Below are 23,927 nucleotides of genomic sequence, written 5' to 3' on the forward strand. Positions count from 1 at the left end.
ATGGCAAGATCGGACAACTTTGGCTTCCTCTTTATTAAATGCAGATGGATGGACTTGGCGTGATTACTTCAGACTGCTCCTTGTTAGCTGTGGAATATTCATCTTTGCCACTTGTGTCTCCTTTAACCTGAGAACAGAGTAATGGTACCACAGAGTTTAGCAGCTAAAGTTTTCTATGAAACATTCCTAATTTCCGGAATCCCTAGTGGCAACTTCCGTGGACAAGTGCCATCCGAGGACAACAGCATCATCTTTCTTGTGTAACATAGGTGAAGTCTCTTCATCATGATCATCCTGCCATAATTGTGTTTTGAATGAAGGCCCGTCCATTCATCCATCTTTTCTCATGAATATTGTTTTCTAGGTTTATACTTAACTGACACATTGCCAGTTACACAAGTTTACACATTATTATTATTGTGATGTGAGAGAAAAGTGGAGGACCTAGAGAAAATCCACAAGAAAACAGAAATCCAGCAAACTGTCAAGCAATCAAAGTGAGTTATACACACATGTATCTGTGTGTGCGCATTCATGTGTGATGTACTGGAAATATGCATACATTTGTTTGTATCTTTGTGCACTCACAATATGCCTGTGGGTGCAAGTGGAACAGTGGTCTGCCTTGGGTCTGCCTCTCAGCTCCAATAATGATTTGTCACGTTTTCAGGGACTGCAGGAGAATTCCCGTGAGGTGGATCTGAACTTTGAACAGAGAAAGCAGACTGACATTTGATTTGTGATGAAAATAGAAATGATGTGGTGGTTTCTAAGGAGCTAGGCATGTCTGGCCAACTTGGAATAGTGGCAGGAAGCTCATATATGTGTCTGCAAGGAAGATTGTGAGTGCTGATCATTTTCCCAGTTGGAGCTTGTTTCCATTTCTTTTAAAGCAGATCGTGTCTCTGCTCTCACTTTTCAGTTTTTTCAGTGCTGTACTACGTATTGAGGCTGGGCTGGGATGTGCTTTGTGAATCAAGTACTTGCCTGATTTTTATCTTCACTAAAATTGTTAATTCTTGTTCTCTTTCAGCTTTAAAGGAGTTATAGCTGCCCTGTACTACATTGGTCATTCAGAATGGCTGCTGCTTGGCTCCTCAGGTCGGTCCTTTTAAAAGGTCTTTTATTGTGGCAAGCTGTCATCTGCAGTGCCCAGAATGACTGCACTGGTGCTGAATGCCTTGTACTGGAAAACTGCATTGAAGAGGTGCTGGAAGTAGGCTCCTGTTGTGCATCCTGCATGAAGAAAGGTTGCACCTGCGAGGGGTACCAGTATTATGATTGTGTGAATGCAGGCTTTCGCAATGGCAAAGTCCCAGAGGGTGAATCTTACTTGGTAGATTTTGGAAGTACCGAGTGTTCTTGCCCCAAAGGAGGAGGAAAAATCACCTGTCACTTTATCCCCTGCCCTGAAATCCCCCGAAACTGCATTGAGTTGGATGAGCCATCTGACAGTTGCTCCCATTGCAAGCGAATTGGATGTACCCATGGAGACCAGACATATGAAGCTGGTTATACATTCCAGATGGACACCTGCCAGGTATGCCATTGCCCTAACACAGGAGGGGATCTAATGTGCTACCCTAAGCCAGATTGTCAGTCACAAGCCACAGAGGAAGGAAACCATCGAAAACATTATGATGAACCTTACAGCTATGATCAGGAGGCCTCAGAAGATCAACAGTCCAAAGAGCACAGCAGAAACCTCTCCATGTTCAAAACAGATCATGCACACACAATAGATAATGACTATGACTACCCAGAATTCAGCTCTACACAAAGAGCCAAGTGGAATACTGTATCACCAACTATATCATCTTTGATCCCTGCACTGGATCGTGAACACCCATCACCCAACGATACACTAAATGTGGAGCACAGGTTAAGAGATATACTTCTGGAAGAGGTCACTGACAACCCCATACTTCAGACCACCCAAGTGACGCCACTTATGGGCCCATCTGACAATGTGACTGAAACCATGATGAACCTAAAACTAGTCTCTGATCCTGGGTTGCTCACCTCTACTGATAGCCACGGGTTGACCACCTTCCCACCAGTCAGGTTCAACCCCACAAGCCAGCCTGAGGAAGTGGTAAAGGCAACTGAACATGAGCAGCAGAGAAGGCAGTCACAAAGTTTTCTACATTATGATGCCAAAGAAGAGGAGAGGCCATCTGGGACCTTGACTACAAGTGTAGGTGAGTGCAAAATCGGACAGGGTCCGCATTTGTAGAATATGATGAAAAGAAAAGGAGAGTGTCTTTATGTGGCCTCTCTCCAAACCTCGGCATGAGAATCTCTCTGAAATCCTGAATTTATGACTAAATTGGTTTTATTTGTTTCACACATCCTGCTGCCAAAGGCACTTCCCCGTCCAGAAAAACAAGTGAAACCAGACGGCGGAATTGAGTGTTTGACAGTAAGATAGAAGACTCAGGAATAAATGGAGTCTAGCTTGGCCATTCAAGTGGAGATGATGAGATGCCTGAAAGTTCTCTGGCCTTCCAGTTTAGATAGAAGTTGAGGTCAGAAAGTTTTGTCACCACTCACAGTCTTAATTTTGTCAATCAACTTTAACCTTAAGTGGCTGAAAGAACTATAAGGCAAATGGAGTGTCCTTCCTGTACCAGCAATGTGGGGAGGCACTAAAGGTCATGATTGCTGCTCATAGTCATGGCCATTTGATAAGTAAGGAGTTGGGATAAGGGGAGTGATGTTGAGGTGTCACTATATAATATAGATTGTGAGTGCCCCTCCCAGGCCCTAGCCAGTCCATAAAAATACCATCTTGCTAATTTTCTGCAATTTTGCTTTCCTTTACGAAAGTTGCTCTCTCTTTTTTGGGTGGCAATCAGGTGGCTGCTTGATGTGTGGTGCTGAAGATAGTCCTTACAGATGTGTTAATTTTCTATACAAGTGGCAAAGCGGATGACAAAAGTTGCTTGTCACAGAGGCTCATTCTGACCATCTCACTGGCCTAATTATTCGTCGCTGTTTTCCTCAGAACTCGGTGTCGTAAATACATGGTCAGTCCCGTACTCTGTCTGGCTGATGTGTGAGGCGTTTCTTTTCATTTCATGCTTGAAGTTCACCATGCATTTGAACATTGATCTCACATGTCCCCCCACACTCCAGACAGGTAATGTAATTCAAAGGAGCCAGAAGGTCCACCTCATTGTCTATAATTTATAATCAGCAGGACCGTCTTGATAGGTTAATGATTTTCACTTTAAGTTCAAGTTCTGCTGAAAATAGAAGACAGGAGTAGCTTAGCAACTAGAGCACAATGCACCATCAAAAGTGAGGAGAAACTCTGAATAGGCTACTTGGTCCTCTACTGAGTGAAACCTTTTTGAGTCCAGTCATTGTCTGCCCTTCCCCTGACATTAGGCAGCTGTGCTATCAAAAGATCTAAGCATGTTCTGCATGTGGAATCTATTGTTGCTCTACTAAGTGAACTTTTAAGTTCCATCCTAATAAAAATTAATGCCACACTAAAACAATGATAGGACCTATAATTTGACTGCATAATAAGACTGTTGGAGGTTATTATTTGGTGTATCTACCAACGTGCACAAGAGGACCGGACTGGAGGAGATGGAGATGTCTTGTACAGATTATTTTAATCTACAGTGAGCAGATTTTTGAAATGCCAAGCCTTACAATGGCAGATGTTTGGCCTTGTGGGAAAAGTGTATGGTGGAAATACTGTAGGCTTCCATACATGTGTTTGTTAGGTGTGGGGATGCATGGGACTCCCTTTTGACAATTGGCGAAGCTTAGTCAGAAAATATGAACATACAAATGTGGTGTGTGACCTGCGATCCTATGTTTTTGAGTTTCTTTTTTTTTATTCATTTTATTGTAATCATTCCATACAAATCAATCAATTTTTACAAAAAGTAGGATTGAGAACAAGTCGACCCTCACCCCTGAGAAAAAGAGCATGGCCAATGGGGTAAAACTTAAGGCTTGTTTTTGATGAGTTTGATAAGCCAATAGAGATGAATGGAGAAGAAAAAGAAATGCGGATATAATTGCTTCCTCGGTGCTTTAAGAGCTTATTCTAAAATATTATTAATTATATCCTCCCAGGTTTTGAAAAAGTTCTGCACAGATCCTCTAAGTGAGAATCAGTTACCCACTGACTTCAAAGAGGAGAGTTTTGATTCTTACAGTTTAGCAAAATAAGTCTGCGTGCCAATAGTGTAGTAAAGGCAATTACAGTTTGTTTGTCCTTCTCCACTTTAAACCCTCTGGAAGAACACCAAACACAGCTGTTAATGGGTTAGGAGGGATTGTGAGACCAAGGCTGTCTTAAAGGTAATTACAAATTTTGGTCCAGAATGATGTTAATTTGGTGCAGGCCCAGAACATGTGACCCAGTGAGGCTGGGACTTGATTGCAGCGTTCACAGGTTGGGTCCTGCCCTGGAAACATTTTGGAGAGTTTTAGATGAGACAGATGTGCTTGATATATAATTTTGAATTGAATAATTGCATGCTTTGTGCATATGGAGCTCGAGTGAATTCTCTGCATTGCTACTTTCCACTCCTTTTCTGATATATTGATTAAGAGATCTTTTCCCAGTGTCCTCTTGGATCTTTGAAAGGGAGGGACTGTAAAATAATTTTATATATTGCAGAGATGGTGTCAAAGTCCTTGAAATTGGGCAATATTTTTTCCAGCATGGACGAGGGTGCAAGATGAGGAAAATCAAGCAGGGTCTGTTTAACAAAGTTCCTAATTTGAAGACAGTGAAAGAAATGTGTAGCTGGAAAGTTAAATTTGGAATATAATTGTTCATAGGATGCAAAGATATTGTCTATATAAAGATCTCTAAGCAAGTTAATCCCACATTTTTTCCAGATATTAAAAACGGCATATGTTTGCGAAGGTTGAAAGAGGTGGTTCTCTTGCAGAGGTGCCACAGATAAAAGATTCTCCATCTTAAAATGCTTTCTACATTGGTTCCAGATTCTAAGTAAGTGAAGCACAATTGGGTTATCAGTATATTGCCGATAACTTGCATTTATTGAGGCACAAAGCAGGGAATATAAAGAAGTACTGCAGGATTTTATTTCTATTGCGGACCAAGCCTGTGTATGTTCATCTGTTTGTGTCCAGGTTTTTATAGCTTGTATGTTTGCTGCCCAGTAATAAAACTGAAAGTTAGGTAGAGCCATGCCACCTTCTGCCTTTTGTCTTTGTAGTGCCGTTCTTTGGATACGTGGATGTTTTGAGTTCCAAATAAATGAGGTTATTGCTGAATCTAATTGCTCAAAAAATGATTTATTGATGTATATATTGGAATGTTTTGAAATAAAAAAGAAGCTTAGGAAGAATATTCATCTTAACAGTGTTCATTCTTCCAGCTAGAGTGAGATGAAGGGTTGACCATCTATGCAAGTCTTGCTTAATTTTTTCTATGCAGACCTTTTTGAGTTTCTAACGATTAAAAAAAAAAAAAAGTAAATAAAAAAGCACATAGCACAAAGTAAATGCACAGTCTGAATGGAGCCAGTACTCAGTAGTGCTATCTTGATGGCATCTCGTCTATCCTGCAAATATAATGAGTTGCATGATAGCTCCAGTCATGACCTAGTCTGTGTGGAGTCTGCGTTCTCACCCCAGTAATACATTTTCATCCATGTTCCAAAGATGTATATGTGAGATTTTTTGGGAATTTTAAACTGGGTCTCTCCTACTTTGAACTGGCGGCAGAAATCAATGTTTTAGACTTGCTAAAAAGGTTGGAAAGAGGAACTTATTAGGCTGTATAAGAAACGATTATTTTTAGAGAGAAGATAAGCTTCTTATTACAAACTTGTTGCAGACTGAAACCCGCCGTCATTATATCCGCATGGGAACAGAGCTTGAGACCCCTACAGAAAGTTGTTTTACAGGCGAGACAGTGCTGATGTACACCTGAATTCCCAGAGGCCATCTTGCTGCCTTGAGGCTGAGAGTGAAATTCACAATGAGAAATATAGTTTGCTGATATACCAATATGTATGTGAATTTGAAATAAAAAAGGAATCCGCCCGTATCATCAGCTGACAAGCTCACCATGTTCTGGTACAATTCATGAATGATCTGTTCTGACTATGAAAGGCATCATACATTGTGCTGCGACCCAGTGTCCTGTCCTTTTGAGACTTCCGAGGGGCAACACGCTGTGGCCTTATCGTGCACGCCAGCAGCTGGGGGATTTCTTCCTGCTTTTGTATGGACTGAGCAGCCATGGAGGTGGCACTACAAGCCAGGCTGCTCTACTCATTTGCAGATATTAACACAAAGAACAGCCAAGCAGCACAAACACTCCCTGAACAATTGTCTTTCCTGTTTGGAGGGTAAGCTTTGCTCCTGCATAATTTGCCTTTTTTTAATTTTTAAAATCTCTGAAAGAACAATGGTAACTCCTTGCTAATGAGCTTGTTTGCTGAAAACGGGAAGGATGTTATCCTCACAAGCCATTAAGCCACATCTACCTTGGTTGGGCAAAGGTCAATGCAAGGCAAAAGGTTGCAGTGTGGAAGGTGATCTAAGCCTTCTGATTTTTAGCTTGGGTCTTGCCTAGAAAAATTAATAATCTCTCGCCCATTTGATGGTAGCTGTAGTGTTGTGTCAATGACTTGGCACCTATCAAAGTGACTGACAGACAGACAGATAGACTTATTACTGTATAAAGCCTGAACTCCCAAGATAGAAGAGCCTCTCAGTTCTTTGAGACCAGCTGGTGGACTATATAATGTAGGATATGGTGAGCGGAACAAGACTGGGATGCCTGTTCTTTGCTAAATGTTTCTTGATTATCTAACGTTAGATTGACTTATTTTTGAAACTGGAGGTGTGGCTTATAGGACTGGGCTGAATAAGGCAAGTTTGTGTTGGTGGGAACCCAGAGATCTGTGCCAAGTCTTTTGTCATTTGTGCTCCAGGATGATGTAGAAAGTTATGTGAGAAGAATACGGCAGGATTTCAGTTAGAGCCAGGATATGAAGTAAGTAAGTGCACTGGAAGAGGCGATTACCCTCCTTAGAACAGGGGATCTTAGGCTCCAGCTTTTAGGCAGCATTCGCCAAATCCCAGGACTGATAACAATGCGGCTCTGGAACCCATCAGTCTGAACTGACAATGCAAAATTACGTCTAGATATAAATAGAAACTATGGCAAGTTGTGTGAACACCCAAGCGTGGCTGGACACAGCCCGCCACTGCTTAGTGTTATCACAAAGAGAGTTGCCAGTCACAATGCAAGAACAGAGAATGGGTGCCTTCACTAGATGTCGGTTGAGTGCTTGAGTGCCTCCCAATGACCTTTGAAAGGCTACTCTGTCACTTGTCAGTAAGGGCATTTAGAATAAGAGATCTGCCTTTAGCTGACTTTTAGGAACGCAGAGGCAATGGCGTCATCTGCACTTGGCACACTTTAGGAATGCACAGGCACATAGATTATTAATTAGGAAATAATTTAAAACTCTATATGTATTATTATCTCGTGAATAGATTATTCATCTGTAAATTTTGCAAACTATCTTAATCAAATTAAGGACAGGGATAGATGGAGACAGATGATCTGAATGGCAACCACTAAATGGGAGCAGCCGAAAGATGAAGCTTAATCAGATTAAAGGGGTGCAGTGAGCTGGAGTCTATCTCGGCAACATTGGTGCAAAACTGGAACTTAACATTGTTGAGTCACATTTCTGTTTGCACCATCACTCACGTGGGGCCTGTCCAGAGTCAACAGCTTATCTAACAATGTTGGGCATGTGAGAGAAAACCCGGAGTACCTGGAGGAAAGGGCACACAGACATGAGTAGAACATGTAAACCAGGACAGAGATTTAGAGCAGTGAAACACTAAAAACTGTGCCAACATGCTGTCCAAACTTAAATAAGGAGGAGCAGAGCATCTTTAAAAAATGATACCTGAGACATAATTTAATTTAGTTGCAGATCATTTCATAAAATTGATGATTAGCAGGCTCACAACTCAAAAAGACTGGATCCAAATTGTAGCCAGTTCAACGTTTGAGTGAAGTTTGTTTGTTCTCCTTGTGTTTGTCTGCGCTTTTTGCACTGGGTATTCTGGTTCATTTCCACATTAAGTTGCTGGAATCTGTACACTGCCCAAGATCTGCGTAAATATCCTCTGTAATGGGCCAGCATCCCATCCATAGCTGTTTTCTGTTTTATACCTGGTGCTTCGGGGATTGCCTACACCAGCCTGTCACACTGTGCCAGAAAACGAGCAGGTTTTTGAAATAGATGGAAGGATATTCCAATTGTGAAATCTATAGAGTAATCTGGTTAATTAAACATTTTAAAGCTATAAAGTCACATGTTGGCATTTTTGAGCAGTTTGTACAAATATGTAAAGGGTAATGAAACTTCAGAAGATGTTACTCATGTACAGTGCATCACCAGTAATAACATAGCCGGCTGCCTGTTTGCTGCTGATAAATATTCCCCTGAAGGAATGCTGGGATGTACTTCTAGATAAATCTGTCAGCTTAACTTGTTACTTTGGTTATTGGCCTCTTAGGATGCATTTGGTTTTTAATTATCTGCTCAGCCTTTAGCCAAAGAGTGATTCACCATGTTGGTCACTACGTTTCAGCATCTCTATGGAGTTAACCATTCTAGCATGATAGAAACTCCCAAGAAAAGCTATTCAGTGAAACTTCCTGTCAGGGAGTTCACTGGCATGTTTTTTTCAGGTGATCAGCAGTGTGGACATACAATGGGTATCCATCCATCCATCCATCCATCTTATACCCAGGGCTACAATACAGTCCCAGGATCTCTTCGTTGCAATGGGTTCTAGTGGAAGCATCATATGAAAGGGATGGGCAAGAGGGCAGTGCTTAGCATAGTAATGCTGAAGCAGTAAATACAGAACTCCCAATACAAAAAACATATCTGTTTACTGTAAATCAAGAAAGTGAGATGGGCACTATACTGTGCTAATATAAATCAACATAAAATGTGGCTTTATAACAGGTCTATTTCCCTCATTAGAAATAATGCTAAAAGTTTTTCAGGAGGACCATTACTACAATTACAGCTTTTAACTAAGAAATCAAAGGTAATCCAGCTCAGCAAAACTATAAACAAATTCATTGAAAAAATAAATCATAGTAACTTATTCACATGATGCAATTTTTCTTACCTTGAGAAGACGATGAGTCTTGCTGCTATGTCTAGAGGCTCTGAGGTGGATTGTAGTTTCGCCGGATCAAGATGAGGAGGAGGCATCATGTGTAGGATTATCATTATTTTCCTTGACTCTGTCTGAGATTTTGCAACTAAACATTATTTTCATGTTTCCTTTGCTTAAAAAATGCTTCCCCATTAAAAATTGGTCGAATGGTGAATTACTTGCTTGGTGCACGAAATGTGTTTACAACTGCATACGATATCTGAGTATCAAACTGCTTCATGCAGTTCCAGTGTTTTGGTGCTCAAACAGTATGCAAGTTTTGAGGGGGTTTTTCTAAGTAACCTCCTCATCGACCATACGATCGTGCTATTAATTTGTTGTCAGGCGTACCTTTACCCAATGGAAGACGAATGGCAATTGCTTTCCTAAGAGACTAAGGAAATAGATTGATATGATTAATAACATTTAACAAATACGTTTTATTTGCCCAACTTCTAGTCTTGTGGGAACTTTCTTTTTCTTTGAAAGATTGGCTATTTTTTGTACTTGTGTTGACTACAGGGAGCTTAATAAAATCCATGGTAAAATAAACTATCCTTGGCCTCAGATTTTTACTTTCCTGGATTAGATTATGAATTTTTACATATTTTCTAAACTCAATCATAGAAATGCATACAATTGTTTTTGAACTTGTGACCTGAAAACCACGTTTAACACTAATTTCAGTTGTTATGAATCCCTGGCATCTCCTTATGGCTTGGTAAATATGCCAGTGGTTTTTCAGTCATTCATGAATGATATTTTTGATGATTTACTGGGGTCCACACAGTATTGGTTTATTTTAGTTATATCTTAATATTCACTCCTGATTTTTGACTTGCACATTTTATATGTCAGAGAAATATTATCCAGACCTGGTCCCAACAAACTGTTTCAACAGTCCTCAGTCCTGTTCTTGGGTCACTACATTATAGCAGGGCTGGTCTTGAGATGTATCCAGAAAATGTTAATGCTATTCATATCAAATTGAAACTTCCAGATTGCATCAAATAGGTTCTTTAACTGCTGTCACCACCTTTTTAGAAATTTTAGCCGCTTGATAACTCCCATTATTGGGTTTACCAAAACATCCTGCAAAAAATGGTTTGGATTGAGGAAGTTCAAAGGGCTTTTGATATTTTGAAGGAGAATTTTACCTCTGCTGTAATTGTACAACATTCAGATATTGTGTTGCCTTTTCAAGTAAGGGCAGACACAGCCAGCATAGGGGTGGGGGCAGTGTTATTTCCTAACAAGAGTATATTGTACCCCTGTTCTTATTTTTAAAGGAAGCTCTCAGTTTTGAAACAGAATTTAGTTGTGAGAGGCAGAGAAATGCTGAAAATCAATTTAGCATTGGAGGAATGATGTCATTGGCTTGAGCGTGTAGCTCATACCCTTGTGATTTTTAGGTAGTATAAAGTTTGATTTATTTAAAAAACACAAAAGAGCTGAAAGCTAATTAGTCTAGGTTGACATTCTTTTCTAACAAATTAACGTTTTCTATTATGTACCATCTAGTGAAGTAGAATTTTAAGGAATTGTCCAAGATTTTTGAATTTGAGATAGTAGATGCTAACCTCAAAAATGTATTTCCTTTGTCTTTGTTTATTAGGGCCATTTTGTTTGACCTCCCTGTTCAACTGAAAACAAACTTTACAGGCTACCTGGGCTACTTGTCATCGGTGTGATTAATATCAAGGACAAAGTCTTTGCTATGGAATCTGTTAAGGTGGAGGTCCTTAAGATGAGACATTCAATTTTTTTTCTTGAACACCCTGGTATTGAAATGGTATATGACTTCATGGAAAAATATTTTTGGTGGCATGGGCAATTTGGTTTGGCTTGTGGGGTGTGCAACAGGTTTAAAACACAATCTGGGCCCAGAGTTACACTTTTGCAACCTATTCGCCTCCTTTGTGGAAATGGGAGAACATTTCCGTGTGTTTTATGACTGACCAACCACCATCTAAATGTCATATGTAGTGGAAGGGTTTTCCAAAAGTGATTATTATATTACACTCTAAAGAGTTCCTTCAGCTAGGTTGTTAGTAGATATTTTCATCTACCATTACTTTAAACATCATATTCTTCAAAGATCAATTCTCTCAGGTCATGGCCCTCAATTTCTTTCTATGTTTTGGAAAGGTTTTTGTGCCATGATAGTCACTAAGTTTAAACTTGCTTCTGGTTATCATCCTGAGCAGCACCAGTCAGACTACATGAATAAATTAGGGTGCACTTTTAAATCATTTCAAACTAACCGGAGTTTACTGTATTTTATACTGTGGGATAGTTTGCTAGGAACCTTTTGCTAGTATAGCTTTCTTTCTCCAGTTCTGTGTGAGCATTCTATTTCTTCAGTCAGGTCTCTTGCCTGATTTCATTAATAATTTACTGATTATTTGGAGCACTGTTCAAAGGCGCTTGTTGAGGGTAGGCACCTCTGCCAAACTTCAAGCTGATAGGTTTCCAAGAAAGCCACCCCTGTTTAGGATTGTGCAGAAGGTGTAGCTTGCTATGTGTGACTTTTGCTTGAAAGTTCTATCCTGTAAATTAGCTCCAAGGTGTATTGAACCCTACTCCATTGTGAGGTGTATCGGTAAGCACCGCTTATCACCTTGCCATGCCGGAGTTATGGCCCAGAGGAAAGTTCCTGGGCTCCTGCATTAGATCTTCATGCTCCCAGACATTTGCATCATTTTCATGTTGGCAGTCCCATTGAGACTGATGGGCTTGGAATTTGCACCTTAGGGAAAGGTTGTTTTATGCTATGTTATTTATTTATTTTATATTTTTTTGGGACATTTATGTGCTTGTTTTATTTCAACTACAGTATATTAGTATTTTTCAAGAGGAACCTAATTTTGTGGTTTATTTAGTGCTCCATGGTAATTGTAACATTTTTTATATTTTTGTTTATGCTGCCCCATTTAGATATTATGTGACTCACCTTTGCATAAGCATTCAACATTCTTGGATCTCAGTTATCCCACAGTGCATAAATTAAAGTCGCCTCTAATGAGTAATGAGTTTCTTTTTGGCATCTTAATTTTAGCTTTGTTATCCTGACAATTCTTTTGGCTCTCTCCTTTGTCACTATTCTGTTTTTCCAGTATTGACTTTTGCCTGTCTGACTACACTTTGGCTGTGCTCCTCTAACTGCGCTCATTTCAGTTCTGACAAAAACATTTGTTTACCTGAGAGTGCATGTAACAGTTTCCATAGTTTATCAAGGTTTGTGACATATTTCGAGGTGAACAAAAAGCATTGGCAGAAATTGCTGCAAGTAATGAGTGTTACATGTGCAAAACAGCATTTAGCAAGGCATTGAAGAGCAGGTACTCCCGTAATGTACATACGGTATCAGAAGTAGTAAAACTACATTGATTTAGATAAGACAGAACGGTATTGGGGGAGCTGCAGCCTCAGAGTGCTTGAACTCCAGCCGAAGTGCTGTCTGTGTAGAGTTTAAGTGTCCTTTCCATTTCATCCAGAGATGTGACCTAACCCCACTGCTATGATGCCCTGCCAGGTTGACTTGCTTGATGAATCTAAATTGCCCTGTGCCTAAATTCACAATATCAGTCTTCTCTTAGCCTAGGCTGTTTATGTCTGGGTAATAATTTATGTGGCTTATACCCACACCTACAGCTCCTTACATAACTGAGTGAGCTTAAAGCAGCATATCTTCAGTTTAACATTGTTTTCAATTCATGTTTCATTCTCCTCCAGTTTCCTGCACTTCCTTTGTGTTGTGTTGAAAGTGTTTAGAAGCCGTGTTATATCTGGCACCAACATAGGTGGTGTTTGAATGTAATTCAGCACAGAAGGGTTGGAGGCTGTGCCCAAGTGTACTAAGTACTACTAAGTACTGTAAGTGGAAACATGTCAGTCCCTGTGCACCCCTGAACTCTTGCTCCTGGTGTTACACATAAGAATAACTTATAGAGCTGTCGTATAGTTCAAGACAATCTTCTTAATCTCTGCCCAGTCCTTGGGGTGAACCATGAGATTATTGAGTCAGACCCTTTTCCAGTATATTATTTGGAACTTGTTGGGCTGCAATTTGAGGAACCTTTTGAAAACTAGGGAATTCTCCTATTTATAGGCCATTTTAGGGGTGCGTGGTCTGTCACCAATTCCGAACAAGGTTATTATCGTTAAACAAAAGCTAAAGTGAGGACAAAAACTATTAACAGAAAAATATTTTCATAAACCAAAGTAAAATAATTATAATTACTTCTAATTGTATACTATAATTGATTATAAACAACTGAAATAAAAATATAAAACCGAAATGCAAAAATGAAATTAAACAATAAATTACGTGCAAAATTTTTCTTCAGTTTTCCTCACAGCCGGACTTAAGCATAAACTAAACTGGGCTGCAGCAGCTCCAAAATGAATCAAAATATATACCGGTAAACCAGTATTTGTTCTTTGTTTTCCAAACAAATTTTCTGGCCACGAGATGTTGTGAACTGGGATTCCCAAGGCATGAAACTATCAAAAAGTTACAAACACACTTCCAGTAATGCATATGAAAGGGGGATATACTGCCAAACCCCAGCTAGATTAATGGGCAAACACAGAAACCTCAGAAAAATGTAAATATTTTAGTCTACACGAAAATACTCTGTTACACAGTTAAGTTCCATAGAGCACTTTGGCAAAATGGAGTTGCCTAAAAGTCCAAGCAAACCAAGGCAAACAATGTCCCAATGTAGAAATCCCAAGTGAAGTCAAAAAACAGAACAAATGTTAAAAATCCAGAGATATCAAAAAGGATAAGCACAGGAGAAACACAACTTACCAAAACATCCTAGCACAATCAAAATGAACTACCAGGAACTATGGGAGACCCTCCAACTTATAGGGTGGAGGGCAGTTCCTGGACGGGATTGGCAGGTGGCCAGGCTCCCTGGGTGATCACCCACAAAATTCATGGAACATAGCCAGGGCATTGAAACTTAAACAGAAGCAATGGCAAATAAACACAAATAAACTTAATTTATACATAAGAACTAAAAATGAACACAGACAACATAAAATATGATATTGAACCCCAGCCTGGGGAGGAATGAGGAGTCTTCTTTAAGCCTTTTATCATTATCCCCTAAGTCAATTGCTAGCCGCATGCACACAGTCATCCCCAGTGAATAGTGGATGAAGGGTGGCTGTTTGAATTGCGTTCGTAATGACTGGACAAGCTAAATATGGGCGATCAAAATGTAGAACACATGAAGAAGGAAGCAATTTACTGTGTGACGATGGTGTCAGTTCTGTAGAAATTGACAGTGATTGCATGACAGAATCTATTTCTAGTCTTAGTGACAAATACAAAGGTGATGGTTTTGCACAAACATTAAATTATGATACCGCTTCATGAAAGTGCTTGGTTGCCACTCACTGGATTTCCAGGGAGCAAGACAGATGTATAAGGTATAGCATTACAGAATTTCGGTCTGTTCATAAGTCATGCCATGTTACCTGTAATTGTTACTGAGGCCAATATACAGTGCATCTGGAAAGTATTCACAGCGCATCACTTTTTCCACATTTTGTTATGTTACAGCCTTATTCCAAAATGGATTAAATTAATTTTTTTCCTCAGAATTCTACACACAACACCACATAATCCATCCATCCATTCTCCAACCTGCTGAATCCGAACACAGGGTCACGGGGGTCTGCTGGAGCCAATCCCAGCCAACACAGGGCACAAGGAAGGAACCAATCCTGGGCAGGGTGCCAACCCACCACAGGACACACACAAACACCAAGCACACACTAGGGCCAATTTAGAATCACCAATCCACCTAACCTGCATGTCTTTGGACTGTGGGAGGAAACCAGAGCACCACACCCCATAATGACAACGTGAAAAAAGTTTACTTGAGGCTTTTGCAAATTTATTAAAAATAAAAAAATGGAGAAAGCACATGTAAATAAGTATTCATAGCCTTTGCCATGAAGCTCAAAATTGAGCTCGGGTGCATCCTGTTTCCCCTGATCATCCTTGAGATGTTTCTGCAGCTTAATTGGAGTCCACCTGTGGTAGATTCAGTTGATGTGACATGATTTGGAAAGGCACACACCTGTCTATAGAAGGCCCCACAGTTGACAGTTCATATCAGAGCACAAACCAAGCATGAAGTCAAAGGAATTGTCTGTAGACCTCCGAGACAGGATTGTCTCGAGGCACAAATCTGGGGAAGGTTACAGAAAAATTTCTGCTGCTTTGAAGGTCCCAATGAGCACAATGGCCTCCATCATCCATAAGTGGAAGAAGTTCGAAACCATCAGGACTCTTCCTACAGCTAACCGGCCATCTAAACTGAGCAATCGGGGGAGAAGGGCCTTAGTTAGGGAGGTGACCAAGAACCCGATGGTTACTCTGTCATCTCCAGAGGTCCTCTGTGGAGAGAGGAGAACCTTCCAGAAGGACAACCATCTTTGCAGCAATCCACCAATCAGGCCTGTATGGTAGAGTGGCCACATGGAAGCCACTCCTTAGTAAAAGGCACATAGCAGCCCGCCTGGAGTTTGCCAAAAGGCACCTGAAGGACTCTCAGACCATGAGAAACAAAATTCTCTGGTCTGATGAGACAAAGATTGAACTCTTTGGTGTGAATGCCAGGCATCACGTTTGGAGGAAACCAGGCACCGCTCATCACCAGGCCAATACCATCCTTACAGTGAAGCATGGTGGTGGCAGCATCATGCTGTGGAGATGTTTTTCAGCGTCAGGAACTGGAAAACTAGTCAGGATAAAGGGAAAGATGAGTGCAGCAATGTACAGAGACATCCTGGATGAAAACCTGCTCCAGAGCGCTCTTGACCTCAGACTGGGGCGACGGTTCATCTTTCAGCAGGACAACGACCCTAGGCACACAGCCAAGATATTAAAGGAGTGGCTTCAGGACAACTCTGTGAATGTCCTTGAGTGGCCCAGCCAGAGCCCAGACTTGAATCCGATTGAACATCTCTGGAGAGATCTTAAAATGGCTGTGCACCAACACTTCCCATCCAACCTGATGGAGCTTGAGATGTGCTGCAAAGAGGAATGGGGGAAACTGGCCAAGGATAAGTGTGCCAAGCTTGTGGCATCAGATTCAAAAAGACTTGAGGCTGTAATTGCTGCCAAAGGTGCATCGACAAAGTATTGAGCAAAAGCTGTGAATACTTATGTACATGTGATTTCTCAGTTTTTTTATTTTTAATAAATTTGCAAAACCTCAAGTAAACTTTTTTCAGGTTGTCATTATGGGGTGTTGTGTGTAGAATTCTGAGGAAAAAAATGAATTTAATCCATTTTGGAATAAGGCTGCAACATAACAAAATGTGGAAAAAGTGATGCGCTGTGAATACTTTCCGGATGCACTGTATGTACATGCGTTGCAACTTGTACAGCAGCATACAGTGAAGCTAAATCACATGGTGCTCTTATGGTTTGATGTCATTTGTGGTAAACTGCTGACTTTTTTTGCACTTTTTGTATATCAAGACATAATTCAACAGCCTAAAGTTAGAATATACTATTAAACAAAACCTTTCCCTAATGGGCAGAAAATAGTGAGTGATGTACAGGAAAATTCCATTTTGAAATTAAAATAAAACTCTTCCTTGCCTAACTGATAGGGAGGTTCACAGTAGTCTACATATCTGAGCAGAATGTGTATTAAAAAGGTTATTTGACAATTAAGTGGCACAAGTCTCTACTGAACTACAGGTAAAGTTAACTGGTATTTTGACAAAAGTGACAGCAGTTTGCAAACTGGTGAAAAAATATACCTGCTCTTGTGTTCTTTTTAAACATCTTTATTTATTTAATTTTAGTATTTATTTTAGTTTTACATTCATAGCTGAAAATACCTGGTATTGCGAAAGTAAAATGTTTCCCATCCCTCCTTTCACTCTCCTTGTATCTCTCAAAATAAATAGTTGAGAGATCAGGCTCTCTTTGCTGTCAACATTTGACATGTTACTTTATATCTATACCGTGTACTGTCTATATTTTTGTCTGTATTGTTTATAACTTCTGATGCTGTTTCTATTGTTCTGTGGCTGTCCAAACACATATTGCGTGATCTCTGCTCATGGCTATTCTTAGCTGTTCCTGAGACGTGGCAGTACATATTAGTTTTTCTGAGGTTCCGTCAGTAAAGCTAAGTGAAGACCAGATTAATGATTCAAGCCCAATAAAGCTCCTTTTCCTTAACACCCAACCTGGTGTTCATGTCAGAATACAGTAGGATCTGTTTTTTGATTTTTTATAATATTTCAGGTCTGCAGTTGGCAAAATTCTGTATGCAACTTTCCTTTGACTGAGACGGCTTTAGAAATCAATGTGGGGTAAAAAAACAACAAAGCCTTGTATGGGTATTTTAGGAATACAACATTGAAACTGACACTTGTAAGTGTATTTTTGGAGCAGGATATATTGTGTGCTGTACAGGCTGTAAGGGTAAATAATCCACAAACATTAAAGCTCACTTGCAAAGTCATCACAAATTGGCCTACAAAGCATTCCTGTGCTTAGAAGAAGAAAGGTTTAAAAGCATCAAACATCAGAGCACACATGGCAGTACAGGTCTAATGACAGTAACACAAGACAACAACCATTAACATCATGACTGTAAAGGTCAGTAGCTTGGGGAACAAACTCAGTCAAATTCAAAAAATGCAAAGACGCCCAAGTTATTTTGTTAATTGAATATTTACATTGAATGTCTGCTCAAATACCCTCAAGTAGGCTTCCATGTCATCTTTATTGCTTAATGGTGCAAGTAACAGCGCAGGTTCTCGTTCTCTTTCTGTCTGTTGTTGGATCTTTTCATCTAATTGTTGTACATTGTCAAGTAATAGTTTTACATTTGCCTGTCTTCCAACTCACTACGGAAATCTTGACGACTATGCCACTGTAAAAAGTAAGGACAAATGAGACAAAAAAGAGAGTTGCTGTTCCAGTATGGAAACCCCATATATTCACCATTAGTTTTATCAAAAAAGAGATTTAGAAGCAACCTTGTCTACCACAAGCTCTGGTGATCAAATGATGCTGGACATCTTATTAGGTAGTGTTTATAAGTAATTTAGCCATGAAGGGTTGGGGCGTGGGTGTGGCCAGCTGATAATCTTCTCTTTTGGGTTGGTAGTCCTCTGTGCTGTGGGTGGTAACAGAAATATGTCAATCCCTGTGCAACCATTAACTCTTTTTCCCTGTTATAACTCATATGTACTCTCCTTGAGAGACTTTCAAAGCTGTTTTATTTGACACGCTGTAAAATCATACTACTGATGATTTTTGTTGAGAACCTTATTTGACTAAGACCTAGATAGATAGATAGATAGATTGATAGATAGATACTTTATTAATCCCAAGGGGAAATTCACAATGTCATGTCATGAACATAGGGTTCTAAGCACTGTAAGTCCCAAAAATGACTTTAAATGCCTACTAGAAGAATAAACTGTCAAACCCTGGCTAGTCACAGTATCTTCGTTAATACACAATTTCTTAATGAAAAAGTTCCTCTTGAAAAATGAAGCTCCGAAGAGCTCCAAAGGCACAGGAGCTGCAAGAAAATAATGAGGTAATCCAAGGCAAAGAAATCTCAAAGAAAAAATCCAGAAGAGCAGCTGAAAAAATTCCACTTAATCCACAAAAAGTATTCACTATTACAATGATCAATGGAACTCACCACACCACTGAGCTCATTCAATGAACTGCAAGGGACTGTGGGTTTTCCTCAGCCTTTACAGGACTCTGGGTAATCCCTTCACAGTGATGGACAGGTGGCCATGCCTCTTGGAGAACCACCCACAATATACATAAAGCATAGTTCAACATACATATACACATACAAACTAAATGAGAAACAATATTAACAACAACACAATTATCAAAAATGAAGAAAATAGACATAATAGGGCAATTTGAACCCCAGCCCTTGGATTGCCTAAATGAAACATAACACATAATATCAATGAGCTGTTGAAATTAACTAGAGAGAAGGTAACCCTATCAAAGGGCTTTAATTAATATTCTACAAATAGAGTGGAGTGCCTCATAGTACTGACAAAGAGTCAGTCAATGTCACTGGAAACTTAACATATCCACTTCTGGTGAAATGACGCACAAACACCTCAGATGTGGCTCCGTTTACTCATAATGAATCCTGGCACCGGAATGCTGTGTCCTATGCAATGAGCTTCTGTGCTTATGCAATATAATTCGGATTCTTTCCATCACTATTTTCTCAGTGTGCTTTCCTGTTTACACGACAGCAGGAGGCACAGGGTGGAAACTGCTTTCCATATTTAATGCAGCTCATCAGGGGTCAGATCCCCCACAATGATACTGATCTCAGTCCTTATAAATGGAAGTCCTGCTGGCTCCAGGACATGATCCTTGTAAGAAACACGAATCAAGGTTACACAATGTGTACTCATCTGTTTTTAATTGCTATCTCTCTCTCTTCTGCATCACTTAGACAAAGGCATGGGCCGCAGCAGCAAAAGGACTCTGAAACGCCTGCTGGGGTCAGTCCAAAAAGGGAAATGGCTTAAGGCACGTTAATTTATTCTTTTAAGGACAGGGTGTATGAATTAATGTATTATGGCAAAGAAGAACTTAACCGTCAATTCAGGACAGAGAATGTTCTCCAAGGGGGCATTTGGTTTCATCCTTGGCATAAATTATATCATCTGTGTGTGTTTAATCGTCATCCTTGAATGATATGTTTTTGGTATGTGTTTCCTTTGCTGCAAAGAGAAGTTGGATAAGTCTACTTTTGTGGAAATTTTTCCCCTAAATAAAAGGTCAAGAAGGAACTCTATAAACCTTCTAGTATCTCTCTTCTGACCCTTGGTTTGCCTGGAAGTTCATAAACAAAGCCAGCCCCTTCCCTATAATCTTCTATCTGTTTTTCTGACAGGGTCATGAGGAACAGAATTTGTTTTCAATAAGTAAACTTTGCTAAGACATGCTAATTTATACTGGGCCAATATACTGTACCCTGTCTTTTGAATGTGAGTAGAGACAGTTTTGACTATTTAAGGAAAGGGTAAAGTCTAAGAATTGAGTCTAGTTTCTCAGAGCTAGCACTATGACACCATATTTCCTTATGCTAAATGCAATATGTCTTACTATCTTTTTTCTAGCTTTGACTAAAACCAAGAAACATGTCAACATTCCTACATTCAGTGCTTCTTCAGTCACCCTTTTCAGTACTCCTGACTGTGGCCATTTAATAGCCTTTGGATTTTGGCTCTAGGGGCTTGTCATCAAAGTGTATGATTTACCCTGATATAATAAACTCTATATTAGGGCATATGCAGGCTACCCAGTCTGAAGTCTATCAAAGTCTGTGAATGGCCCTCCACGTGTATCCACAGTACCTGTCTGTGAAAGACATCTTGTATACTCCACCATACACTGCATTGTTCAGCAAGCATTTTACAAGAACTTGAAAACAGCAGACAAAATGTTCTTGGTTTGAAAAATGCATTCACACTTGCTGCTGTCTGCCTTGTTCTCTCCTTGTATGAATTCACTTCCATAACTGCTAAACAGGATTTTTGGATCCATTTACAAATGATGACCCCCATCCCAACGACTTGTGTGTTAGACTAACTGGCAATTCCAAACAGTATGTGTGAGTGGGAATAAGGATGCGTGCAAGACTGTGCCCTGCAAAAGACTGAAACCCTGCTGAGGTTTGGTTCTTGCCTTTAGTCTGATACTACTTGGATAATCTCTGGCTGTCCAAGACCATGAACTGGACTAAACAGTTTTCAGAATGTTATGTTACTAACTATGCAGCCAGTTTCTGTGTTTTGACTAAAGTAGTCCTGTGGTATGTCGATGAAATGTGTCTCAACTAAGGTATTTATGATATACATAGTTTGGGCATGAATAGGACCAAATAAACAACTGCTTCATCTAACTGTAGAGGGTTAGGGAAATTCAGCCAAGTCCATGCCTGAATCAAGAAGCAACTCTGAATATGGTATCAGTTACTCAAAGAAAGACAAAACAGAAGAGAAACATTTAAGTACATTGGTAAAAAGTAAAATATCATTGTGAGTAGTGAGTGCACAGAAACAAAGCAAACACTGTGGAAGAGAGTATAGTGCACTCTAGGCCCCTTAGCTACCAACTAGAAAGGGATGGTACCAAGTGTCATGGAATCCCTTCTTGGTGCACCACTTATCACTGGTTGTAGTACCTGCACAGGTGTATGTGTGTGTTTGAAGAGCTACAACTGTTTTTTTGTGCTTTGATCATAGCTGGGTGCTTCTGATATATCTGGTCACTCACTTGACCACAGCTAAAACACCAGCAATTTTGGGTATTTTGGTGCCAGTGAGATTACAACTGCTGTTCAACCATGTCACTTTGGGATGGCTGCGTCTCTTTAGGATCACAACTAGAATCTTGCTGGACCATGTGTGGTCCTCTATCAATGGGTGTTCAACTGTCCACTGAGAAAAGACAGGGAGTACCTGTACAGTTGACTAGCTGTAGGATCATAAGTAGTGTGGATAGAGTTTAGTAATATGCTAAGATGTCTTCACAGCTGGACACTTGAGTGATGCCAGGGATAACACCTCTGATGTGTGTGCGTTGTTTGCATGTAATTTTGTTTTTGATATTTATTTATTTTTTCTTCTGGTCTGTATGATACTACATAGTGGCTAAGGACATGAGGCATCTGACCTATGTCATTATGGTGGGCATGATATAAGAGATGGACATTCATAGAAGCATTAGTCAGATCCTTAAAAATTGAACTTCAAAGCAATGATGTTTAATTAGCCCTTTTGTACTTGCTAACCCTGTCAGTTTTTGTAAAAAGACCTTTCATTTATACTGTAGGTTTATAGGGTTATTATTATCACTTGTACAGAGTACAGTGAAATTGTTACTCGCATGTGCATCACGTTGCCTCTCTCTAGTACAGTTTTTGATTACAATTTTAGATTATCCCTTTTAACATTGGCAATTTTCCTGTTCTCTGCCACTTAAAACAATCTTTCCAATCATGACAGGCTCCTGTAGGCTACCATATATGATTCTCTTAATCCACAGCTGGGTGTACCTGTAACAGTCTTTGGAGCAACCTTCAGGTTGTGGTTGCTTCATTGTTTTTGTTCCTCCTAAACTCTTTATAAATTGTGGAGTGCCTGAAAAATACCTTCTTCTTTAGCAAGAATCACAGTTGTCCCCATTGTATCTTTTCAGTTTCCACCAAGGACTTGATTGAGTCGTGTTGTTCAGCAGGACAGCAATGGGCAGCAGCAGGTGGCCAGTGTGATAACATGCAAATGATGGACAAAAATTCATCTGTATGCAGGTATGCTCTGCAGCCATCCTTTCTCCAAGCTTAGTTATTTGCGATATTCTAGCCTGCTTTTCTCAAATGCACAGCACTGGTTAGCTGTCCCACTAGGCTAATGTTCCTTCACTTTATTAATTTTCATAAATGCTCAGAACATATGCTAGGCACTCTCTGGTGGGTTGCTTTCAGACAGGGCATATATGGTGCTTTCTTTGTAAAGAATGTAACAGTTTTCCACAGGAAATGGTCAAGTAAAGTAGCTCCCCACTGTGCCCGTCTAGTGATTCTGACTCATGTTAATGATGTTCACTCGTAATCATTTCTATTGCAGAATTGCACAGAAGCAATGCTGTATGGGATACATCAAAGAAAACAACTGCTTGGCTGGTGTCACAGCAGCCAGAGAGGGTGAGGAATGTGATGTGGATGAAAGTGACATCTGTGGAGCGGACATCTATAAGGCAAGTACCCATCTGTCAGGGAGGCTCCTCTACCACCTCTGTTATTGCACAGGTTTCTGAGGATCCAAAATGAACGTGGTGTGAAGTTTTTGAAATTTTTGCTAAAGGGCAAGAGATTAGCGGATAGCGAATCTTAAGAAAAGACAAAGCAGAGGGCCACCATCGCAATACTTCTGTAGTGTTACTCTGTCAGACAATGTATATTGGTGTACTGCATACGGTGGCAGGCTGGCATGGGCTGACATTATTTGCCCTGTGATTACATGACGAGTTTTATACAGAGAAGTCTGCCGGAGAACCAGGTGAACATTTTTATGTTTTATTCGGATATTAAGTCAGTCATACATTGTACAAATGGCTGCTGTTGTCTGCATGTAATTACTGCCTACAATGTCCCAACCTTCTGTTTTACCTGTAAGAGTTCTTAATGTTACTAATTCTTTGTTTTTTGCTTTTTCAACAGGAGTGTTGCACCTGCTGCTCTCTTGGCTTGAAACTACGCATTGAGGGCCTTGGCTGTGAGTCTCACAGCTTTTTGGGCTACCCATGCAACCACATGATCTTAGCATGCTGTGAAGGAGAAGAAGGACACATCCAATCTTCCCTCAATCAAATTTCAAAGCTGGAAACCACTTCATTACCTGAGAGAGGTAAAAAAAAAAAAAACATTTGAAATACAGAAAGTAAAGGATTCCTTTGGAACACCAGGGAAAAATCCAGTAGGCTGTTATTATTTATCTTTAGTTTCAACATCACACAATCTAAAATGTTCCAATTGAAAAAAGAATCTCAAGATGAAAACACACTTACAGTCCTGTCCTGCTATAAACTTGTCATTTGGTCTGTCACTGGTTACTTATCCAAAGAAAGAAATGAAAAAGCAAGTGTCATAAACGTACAAGGGTAG

The 23,927-nt window shown here is 40.0% G+C and overlaps 1 protein-coding gene across 2 annotated transcripts in view; it reads left to right on the forward strand.

The window, feature by feature from the left end:
• fbln2 (fibulin 2) overlaps positions 1-23,927 on the forward strand; it is an 84,367-nt gene that overhangs the window by 20,218 nt on the left and 40,222 nt on the right. For both annotated transcript variants that reach the window (XM_039770941.1, XM_039770942.1), the window contains exons 2-5: positions 1,034-2,201; positions 22,463-22,574; positions 22,891-23,020; positions 23,484-23,670. In XM_039770941.1, the coding sequence (XP_039626875.1) occupies positions 1,079-2,201; positions 22,463-22,574; positions 22,891-23,020; positions 23,484-23,670 (1,552 nt within the window). In that variant the 5' untranslated portion in view covers positions 1,034-1,078. The remainder of the gene's footprint in view (positions 1-1,033; positions 2,202-22,462; positions 22,575-22,890; positions 23,021-23,483; positions 23,671-23,927) is intronic.

Source organism: Polypterus senegalus, chromosome 12, assembly GCF_016835505.1.
Source record: "Polypterus senegalus isolate Bchr_013 chromosome 12, ASM1683550v1, whole genome shotgun sequence".
In the NCBI taxonomy this organism is placed as follows: domain Eukaryota; kingdom Metazoa; phylum Chordata; class Cladistia; order Polypteriformes; family Polypteridae; genus Polypterus; species Polypterus senegalus.